This window comes from Gambusia affinis, linkage group LG19, assembly GCF_019740435.1.
Source record: "Gambusia affinis linkage group LG19, SWU_Gaff_1.0, whole genome shotgun sequence".
NCBI lineage: Eukaryota > Metazoa > Chordata > Actinopteri > Cyprinodontiformes > Poeciliidae > Gambusia > Gambusia affinis.
In genome coordinates this window covers 10,009,752-10,019,911 of record NC_057886.1, presented here as the reverse complement: position 1 = coordinate 10,019,911, position 10,160 = coordinate 10,009,752, and the positions used below count along the sequence as shown (strand labels likewise).

The 10,160-nt window shown below is 35.1% G+C and overlaps 1 protein-coding gene across 1 annotated transcript in view; it reads right to left on the bottom strand.

The window, feature by feature from the left end:
* Positions 1 to 1,969: 1,969 nt before the first annotated feature.
* ighd (immunoglobulin heavy constant delta) overlaps positions 1,970 to 10,160 on the bottom strand; it is a 108,394-nt gene continuing 100,203 nt past the window's right edge. The window contains exons 8-20 of the mRNA XM_044100299.1: positions 8,296 to 8,312; positions 7,112 to 7,492; positions 6,710 to 6,997; positions 6,183 to 6,497; positions 5,782 to 6,066; positions 4,501 to 4,797; positions 4,092 to 4,406; positions 3,703 to 3,987; positions 3,286 to 3,615; positions 2,878 to 3,195; positions 2,515 to 2,802; positions 2,230 to 2,378; positions 1,970 to 2,123 (exon numbers count right to left, since the gene is read on the bottom strand). Of these exons, the coding sequence (XP_043956234.1) occupies positions 2,115 to 2,123; positions 2,230 to 2,378; positions 2,515 to 2,802; positions 2,878 to 3,195; positions 3,286 to 3,615; positions 3,703 to 3,987; positions 4,092 to 4,406; positions 4,501 to 4,797; positions 5,782 to 6,066; positions 6,183 to 6,497; positions 6,710 to 6,997; positions 7,112 to 7,492; positions 8,296 to 8,312 (3,277 nt within the window). The 3' untranslated portion in view covers positions 1,970 to 2,114. The remainder of the gene's footprint in view (positions 2,124 to 2,229; positions 2,379 to 2,514; positions 2,803 to 2,877; positions 3,196 to 3,285; positions 3,616 to 3,702; positions 3,988 to 4,091; positions 4,407 to 4,500; positions 4,798 to 5,781; positions 6,067 to 6,182; positions 6,498 to 6,709; positions 6,998 to 7,111; positions 7,493 to 8,295; positions 8,313 to 10,160) is intronic.

Here is a 10,160-nt window from a genome sequence, read left to right as displayed (position 1 = left end):
AAAAAATCTTGTTTTTTCATAAATAAAAAATCAAAATCCCTGAGTGGGAGGAGCACTACTAAAGAAATGGTGATTGGTCTGAAGCTCAGTAGTGGTTCTGCTGGTTAAACAAGACACGACAGCAGTTTAAATTCATGTGCTTAAAATTAATATTTAATATTTATAGGAACAAAATGTATTTTAGAAAATATATTTGTGATGTATGCTTTTACTATAAATTTAATGAAAAATTGTATTAGATTCACAGATTTAATTACTTTATGAAGTGATAAACTGAGAACTTTAAAATACAGTGAAAACACAGTATGCATTTTTCTTATATTTGCTTATGAATTGCAATTTTTTTAAATGTGAAATTACATTTATTTACTGGAAAATAAACTATTTTGCATTAGTTTTGCATTGTTGCCCATAACAGGAGCCCAGAACAGGAGTCAGTGAATTAGATGTTATCCTCTACATGACTATGCTCTTAATATTGATAAGGCAAAAGGACTCCTACAAGTTTTGTTACTGAATTTAAGACAGAAGGAATTCTGGTGGAACTGATGTCTTGTTTGTTGCAGTGATCAGGTTTTTATAGTTATTAATCAAAGCAACAGTGTCTATTGGTTTTCAACTTGGAAAAAGACTGTGTCAAATATTTTTTCGAAACTTTCTTTTCAAAATTTTCTTTTTCTCCCTGAGGCCAGTTATTCATAAGTAATCTTTGACTTTCTCACTCTGCTCACGTAAAGTTGTAATACATGTTACAACCACTAGGTGACAGTATTACAATTAATTTTAAGTACTTGTCCTTGGATAAACTCAGTCCAAGTTACTGACTTTCAGTAAACTTTTTTTTTCTTTTTTGAAGCAGGACAAATTATGCAATTATAAAATAACACATGTGAGAATATTTAGACTCTTTTCTTCCTTTTCTTTAAAGGCAATTTTGTCTGTAATAGTCGATGCTCTACTATTTCATTTGAGTTTCCACTCTGGGCTTGATCAAAGCAAGCTTAAATATAGCAATGATGGTCTTAATGTGTTTAATCATAAATGCACTGTGGTAAAAAAAAGACATAAATTTAATTGTTTTGCTCATCTGTAATTTAGATATATGACATCATCTGACGTTAACAAGGGTGTGTGAGAAATCTGAACATGTTAAAAATGACCCAGCTTCAATATTCCTTTTTTTTTTTTTTTTTTTTTTCTTTTTCAAGGTGTTACTTGACTTTCAGGTAACATTCTCCATACATGTTTGACTGTTGCATCCGTGAAAAAATGTTTGGAAAACTTTGTTTTCCTTAAAATACAAAGGGACCGAGCCCCCTCTGTTACTTTGGAAGAAATAGATGAGATAAATAATGCAATTACAGGAAAATGCTTCCATGATTCTTTTCTGTTGGCCCCTTGACACAAGACTGGCAGCAGCACACTGCGACTCCCTCCCAGCAACAGCGTCACAGATATGGGCTGTCTGCCACGGGATCCACAGCCAATCGAGGACATAAACTCTGCTAGATCACTACAGCAGCCAATAGTAAACCTTTGTGTTACTGGTGTAATCCCTCCGAGAAATAGATTCCAAAGAACCCACAAGGTGCACAAAGGCAAAGACAAGCCTAAAGAGGAAACTCAAATGAAATTTGCGCACAGACCAACTTGTAAATTAAACCAAAACATTTGTTTTAGTTTTTAGTAAAGTCACAATTGTTATTTTGCTTCCTCGTAACGGTGCCAAAATAAAAAAAAATTAAAAATAAGTCTCGGATTTAAAACTGCATAATTTCTGTATTGGAAGTTGAATCAAACAAAGCTGAATGTAGAACTTTGTCTCCATCTTGTGGACAATTCGTTCAGTACAGAAAACATTGATAGAATGTAGCACACTATATAGTATCATTCATTTTATTTATCTTAAAAAGCATTTACATCTCACACCAAATACATAAGAGGAACACAATAATTCTCCAAACATATTTGCTACAAACTAGAACAAAGAACACAAGAGAAAGAAATAGCAAAACAAATTTTTTTTTAAAAAAAGAGCCACTGTATGCACACCAAACAGAAAATTTGTAAAAATTTATCCATCCAATAAAAAGAAAACTGTCTTCTGATTGTCACTATTTTGTCTGAAAGTAGAAGAAAAGAAAATCTGTCAACATAAAAGTGATTAACATTCTAATTCAAAATCATACTCAGTGAAGTACCTGCAGCAACACTGTAGCTGATTCTTACCTTAACGATGAGGACAACAAGAGAAAATATGATGGTGAAGAGAAAAAAGCAGAGGAACGTTAAGGCCATAGTCCAGGTTTCCTTCAATGCATCTTGACTCACATCAAGGTCCTTAATAGTATCAAAGAAGATACAGTACTCCAGTGTGTCTGCAGAAAATGTAGTTTCATTGGTTATAAGCTTATGATGACTTTAGTGGAAAAAAAAAAGTTAATTAAAAATAAATCTGACTCACAGTGGTAAACACTAACTCTTTAACACTCAAGAAAAATGTAGTTCACATACCTGGTTTGGACATGTTTACTGAGATGGTGGTGCCTTCATGTGTCACCCGACAGGTGATAATCATGCCAGGTAACGTGTCAATTGGTGCAAGGCGAAGGCGACTGAGAATTCTGAATTTCCTATCTGGGCCTACGTAGGGCTCGGTTATGTTGTAGTCCGACAGCTCTGTGGTTTCACTGCGGAACCAAGTGATATTGATGGATTTTGGGTTGAAGTCCGAGACCAGACACATGAGTTCGTTCTCTCCCTGGAGCAAGACGGCTGAGGGTTTGGTGTATCTCACAGTGGCTGAGGAAATAAGTTATTTGTTTAGAGAGTAGTGTAGAAGAAAATAAGATTTCTAAAAACTGATTGTTAGCTTACCAAACAAGTCACTTATGCTTGTTTCAAGTGGAGACTCAGAGGATTCATGTCTGACAACACAAGAGTAAGTTGAGTTGTTGTTCTCAGCCTTAGTTACATTTAGTCTGCTCCTCATTGAAAAATAGCGTCTTCCCGGTTCTTTCCATGAAGGACTGTTAATATAGAGAGATGCTGGGAGTTGTTGGCCATTTTCTCTCCATTGAACAATGATGTCAGATGGAAAAAATGCTGAAACCAAGCAAGTAAGAATGACGCTGTCAGATGTATACAGCTCATCAAAAGTTGGTTCCACTATCCTCAGAACTGGCTGATACAGATCTGGAAACACCAACACAAAACAGAAGGAAAGAAATGGTCAATTACATTGAAGAAAACATTTGTAAATAGTCTTTAGAGTGCTTGTAATACCTGTGATTTTGCTGATGTAGTCTTTATAACTTTTGTTGGAACATGGATGTTTTCCCGCACAAGACACCTGCTTATTTGAGTGCCAGTCCTCTGCTGACACATAGAGGGAGCTGTGTAAAGTTTCCGTTCCGTTGTTGTGACTCACAGGTTTTTCCATATTGATATTACTTGGGGATGCTCGCTGATCACCTACTCTCCAGATTATGGAGAAATCACTAAGACTAGTCCCAACAAAAAGACAAGTAACAGTCACCTGTCCCTTCTTTTGGAGTTCCTCTAGTTTAGGTCTTTGAATATAGACGCCAACCATATGAGTAGACGTTGGCGTAACTAAGGGAGAAAATAAATCCTTGATAAAGCAGGTGATCCATATTTAAAACTAGAAAACAACATAGACAGATTTAGTTAGAATTTTACCTGAACAGATACTGATATCCTTTTTGACACTTTTCCTTAGAGAACTGTCAGACACTTCACATGTAAATACCATTCCTCTTTTCCACTCTGCATGACCAACATGCAGTTGACTCATCACAGCAACATGACCATTGTTATTCATACTGATGTCTGAATTTGATGCGTTTATTTCCTTTGACCCGTTAAGCCACTTGATTTGTGGGTCAAAGCCCGATCCGGAACACACTAATGTTTGTTGCTCAAATCCTTTACTGGGAGCAGGATGAACTTCCATTGAGGGTTCCACTAAAATATTTTTGAGAAAAGAAATGTAAACAAATAAGAAAACAGATTAAAAAATGCCACAAGGTAGCAATACGTTTTCCAAGAAAATACAAACAAACTCTCACCAAAAATTCTGCTCATCAAATTTGACTTGAAGAGACTGTTGGAGAAGCCTTGGTTCACTGTGCACGAGACATTTGTGTCATTTTTCCAAAACTCTGTAGGAACAGAGAAACTTCTACTGACTGAATGAGGGCTGGATCCTTCAGGAAGATCAATGTAATATTTTTCTGAAGCATCAGCTCTGTTCACTTGAAATGTGACATAGAGGTCCTGTGAGGAGAGCTCTGACACGTCACACTGGAAAACGGCACTTTCTCCCTTCCGCAGCTTGGAGAAGGACCTTCTGATCTCCACTTGTGGTTGTCCAACTGAAGGTGCTGGATCATAAAAGATAAAGACAAAATAATATGTCAAACTCTGTTTCTCGAACGTTCTGTGAAGTGCAATATTTAGTGTGTAGGGCTGCTTCACCTGCTAAATTTAAATTTACTGTCTTTTCAGTGGTTGAAAAACACCCATGTTCTGCTTTGCATGTAATGGTCTTCAGTTTCTTCCACGCTGTTAAAGGGACTGTCACATCAACCGCTAAATGAGTCAGGTTTCGAAGTTGAGTCTTTGTGTATCGTTCCTGAATTCTTCCATCAAACAGCCAGGTGACTTTGGCATCAAAAGCAGTGTGAACCAAACATGTAGCTTTCACAAATGTTGTCGTCACAGTCTTAAGGTTTGGCATGTCTAATTCAATGTTTGGAGGTAGGCTTGAACAAGCTGAAAGGGAGAAACACAAGAAAAAAAATATGACTAAGAATAATCATTTACAAAAACAGAGTCATGGTGATGGTTTAGGTATTATGTCATGTTTAGGCCATTCTGTTCAGAAACTGTTTTCCAGGACACAAAAGAAAGAAATGGGACTTAGATTCATCAACAACAGCATTATCTTATTCAGGAATAATGCTACTTTTTGTCCTTCGGCAGACAAAGAGTAGTTTTTTGATCAGTTGAGGTGTAAAACTTCACACAACATGTAGAACTACACAACTGTAACACATAACCAACTTTTTACAACAGGTTATTTCAAATACAATAACTTATGTCATCAACAGAAGTATGGATATACCATGGAACCTTAGTTTTAACTACTGAGGCAAACATAAACACAGAGGTGGATAAAATGGGGTTTCATGGTTGCAAAGTTGTTGAAAATTGTTCCCTTGCAGCATGACGGCCTTAACTGACCTTTAAGCATAGGATTTTTGTGTTCTTCCCATGGATTCATGGGTTCTCTAAGTACTCTCCCTGGGTATTTTGACCTGAGTGTGCGCATGAATAGAAATTGATCCTGCCTGTTGTTATGTTGCTCTGTGATGGATCTGTTCAGAGTGAGTTACATTTCTCACCAGTTCACCCGCCTTTCTACCCATCACACCACCATGCATGGATGACCTAGCCCAGCCATATAGTGTATAGGTAAACACTGAACTCAAAAACAACCGGTGACTCATTTAAATGTTTTTGACACCCGGGACCAAATTACAAGTGAATGAAGAAGAAGCTATCACCGATCACATTCTCTCTTTCTACAACAATACCAACTTCTACATACCAAATATAATATGCAACTGCTTTGTAAAAAAATGATTGTTGACCAAATATAATAAGCAATTGCTTTGTAAAAAAATTGATTGCTGTGGCAGGCCAAAACTAAAGTCTACTGAAACAATTTTTAAAAGAAAAATCTCTCCAGTTTACCTGAGCATACACTGATTTCCTTTCTGACCACTGCATTTAGAGATTTGTCAGACACTTCACATGTGAAGGCCTTTCCTGATTTCCACTCTGTCTGAGCAACTTGCAGTTGACTTGTCACAGCAACACGTCCATTCGCATCCATGCTGATGTCATGATTTGATGTGGATTTTGGTTCGTAGCCGTTAAGCCATTTAATTTGTGGGTCGAAGCCCCATCCATAACACAAGAGCGTTTGTTGATCTGATGCTCTACTTGGGGCCAACAGGAGTTCCACGGAGGGCTTCACTAAAACGTTGTTGACAAAAATAAACAGATTTTTAACATCCTTAGAAAATGTATACATGTAATTGAATAAAAGCTCTTATTAGAAAGCAACGCAATGAACTGTAAACAACTCTCACCAAAAATTCTGCTCATCAAATTTGACTTGAAGGGACTGCTGGAGAAGCCTTGGTTCACTGTGCACGAGACAGTTGTGTCAATTTTCCAGGACTCTCTAGGAACAGAGAAACTTCTACTGACTGAATAAGGGCCGGATCCTTCAGGAAGATCAAAATAATATTTTTGTGAAGCATCAGCTCCGTTCACTTGAAATGTGACATAGAGGTCCTGTGAGGAGAGCTCTGACACGTCACACTGGAAAACGGCACTTTCTCCATTCCGCAGCTTGGAGAAGGACCTTCTGATCTCCACTTGTGGACGTCCAACTGAAGGCTCTGGATCATAAGAGGTAAAAAATAAAAGTATGTTGAAATACAGTGTCACCAAAACATCTGACATGCACTCATGTTTTAGTGTGCTGCTTTGAAGCGTTTATAAAAAGCACAACATAACACACCAAAGTGTCACAGTCCATTTTAGAGATCATGTCACGTTTTAAGAACTTTGAAGAAAGTTCTTTAGTATTTGTATTATTGTATTATTTTACCTGAAATACTTATAGTCTTCATAGCTGTGAAGCAAAGATGTTCAGCTTTACACTGAATTTTTTTCTTTTTTGCCCATGTCTCTGATGGAACCTTCAGTGTAGAGCTTACAAATGTCTCATTTGTAAACACTGGGCTTCGATCCCCTACTGGAACCCCGTCCATTTCCCAGGTCAGTTTGGCATTAAGCACGGTGGAAATGGAACACTTTGCTTCCACTTCAGACTCTGTCATCACTTTCATGAAGTTTGGGGTCTCCATATAAATGGGAGGAGTGTATTTTCCATAGACTGCAAAAAAAAAAAACAACAACAACAAAAAACAATTACTCTACATGTCAATATATATGGCCTAATTTTATTCAATTTACCATTTGATTTGTGACAATGCCTGTATAGACTTACTCTGACAAATGTTTATTGTTCCTGTCAAATTTTGGGCTTTGTGAGTAGACCTGCAACTAAACGTTGATCCTTTTATCCATTCTTCCTTGTCTGGAGTAATCTCGGTGGTTTGACTGTAGGTTGTGTTCTCCTTATTTCCACTTATAAAATCTCTCACATTTGGATTGCTTGTTAGAAGCTCGTCCCCTTTGTACCACTGCACAGTTATGTCCTTGGGAAAATAGTCGCTCAAAGCACAGATAAGTCTGACATCTGAAATCTTGACTTCTCCATCCCAAACAGGGTACAAGGTCATTTTGGGGGGGATCATCTTTAAAGCTATGGAAGAGAGGAGATTGCATGGCATTGTGAAGGTAAGCAGGAGTTCTTTAAAGATTAAATCTGATTAAAGTCAATTCATACATACCTTCATGCTGTGGTCTTTAACTAACAACCAACTTTAACTAATGACCAACTTTGAATTTCAGGTGCAGTTTGCTTTTATTTACACTAGATGGCAAGGTTTTATATACCACATTGTACAAAAATAATAAAAAAAAAATGCAAAAAAGGGTAAATAGTCTGTTGAACAGATGTTGAGCTTGACAGAGCAGAGCGACCAGGGTATGCAACGAGCGGAAGGCTTGTGTAACATCCAGGTCCAAAATGGGGACTGAAAAGCAGAAGTGAAACAGAGCAGAGAGCAACAGAGCAGCACAGACAGCAGGTGTGAGGTGCAGCTATGCCAGTAAGAGAAACAGAGAACACATTTAAATATCTCAGGTTGCTTTACATAAGATATCACACAGACAATCTCTCATGACTTTGCCAAAGATTTTGGTTTGCAAGTCCAGTAATAACAGACCGAAAAAAGTAACCATGCAGCAAAATGTGCTAATTTACGTACAGAGTTGAACATGGGTCATTGCTTCCAGGTGTTGGTGGTGTGATGAGAACAACGTCAAGCAAAAAACACACAACTTGAGAACAGTGTTAAAGTATTGTAAAGAAAAAAAAAGAGTAAAACAGTTATCCTCTTTCAAAACTGTATCTTCTGGTAGATTTCACAAAATTCTGTGAAGATAGATTTGGAATGATTGACAAATATCATTTTCAATTACTTACATGATATAGAAAGAATAAGAAAAATTCTGAAAAAAATATGTTTTTGTATTTTTTTATCTATAAATGTCCTTTTTATGTACTCCTTGTTTCATTTGACCTGTAAAGGAAAAAAAGAAAGAAAAACATACATTAAAAACAGTATTATTCCTCCTTATGACTGTGTTGCTGATATTATTTCTCAACATTTATGGGCATAATGAATATAATAATGCTCTGCTGAACTGTTTTGTTCTTTATGGACCCTCCATTGCTGGCAATACAAAACTAATTCAGACCAAAAGTGTTAATTATCTTTGTGACAAATTAATCATATCTTAAAATGGTTTCAGAAGAATTTCTACACATTAAAAATAAATATGGAAAATTATTTATTTGATTCCTCTTTATGAAAATAAAACAACACATTACACCTTTCATACAATATTTGGATAAGCTACAAAAGCTCTCTTTATGAATATTTCAATACATTTTGCTGCATTTATTTTAATGACAAAAACATCAAAGATTGCAAATTGTTTTCTTTTTAAGACACCTTTTGTTATTATGAATGTGCGGTGTGAAAATATTGTTTTGCTTTTAGAATGTTGAAGTAATTAGATCAACAATATATAAAATTAACTGAGGCAAATTTTTGATTATTTAATTCTAAGAATTATTTTTGGATAAATAAAATTAATAAAAGAATGAGCTAATTATATTCTTCTTACTGTAAAATTGTTAGTCCACTGTGGAAAAATTTTAATCCTTATTTTCATTACACTAAATATTTTACTTGAAAAGATAAGAGCATAAATTATTAAAAAAATTTCTCAGAGAACTTGACCAACTCTGGTTATAATAATGTTTTTTGTTGTTTTTGCTTTTTGTTTGTTAGTAGCAACAATACACAAAGGTATATAAATAAATAGTTGGTGGATTTGTGCCTCATTAGTCACTGATGTTACTCAATAAAGAAATGTATATTTTAAGTTGTCACAATTAAATTTTCAGGTTTATCAGCTAATTAATTTTCTCTTTGTTTTAATTTAACTATGTTATTAATTTTAGAACCTGAAATAAAAAAAAATGTTTGAGAGAAACTTAAAACTGATTCCACCAAAGTGTTGAAGTGTCCCTTTTAGAGTAATTTCTAGAATCTCTATAAACTAGAATAGCAGTTATTGTGAACTAGTGCAATGAAGAGGAATTGAAATGTTTGATTTTTGAAGGACTCTGACAAAATTTTGCATATTTCAATGGAGAATGACATTTTCTGCATTATGGAAAACAATTTTATTTAGGAAATTTCTAAGTAGATCTTTCATTTCACCTCTTTTTATATTCTTTAGAAATTCCAGCTGCTGGAAAAATTGTTTTTCTGAAAGACTCAATTGTCTCCTATAGTATCAATAATAATAAGAATGAATATGCATTTTACATAAAGTACTTTACATTTGGGAACAATCTAAGAGTTACATAACAGTTCCACATACTCTTCATCTTGCTCAAATGTATAGACCAAAGAAGTATTTTGACATGTCAATTTCAGCCTAATTCATAATCCGATTATAATCAAATGTGCAATTTAAATATGAGGAACACCATTAGGGTTAATAAACATACGTGTATTCTTCTGGTAGATTTCAATAGTCATTTAAGACAACTGAAGCATTGAGCATTGCAACTAAAAAAAGCCACTGGTAGAAAATGGTTAAAGAAAGAACTCCTATTTGTATGAAACTATTTTACAAAATGATTGTCAGGCATGAAAATAGTAACTATGTCTTTATAACTCTAGAAGACTCAAGACAAAGAACTCTGAATTAGGTAAAAAAAAAAAAAAAAAAAAAAAAAGCATCTTAACATCTTGCTGTTGTGTGTGTAATATAGTACAAAGGAAAATGACAAAAATGCCTTGTTTTAGATTTCACTGCATCATAAATTCATGCCAGTTATAAAACCTTTC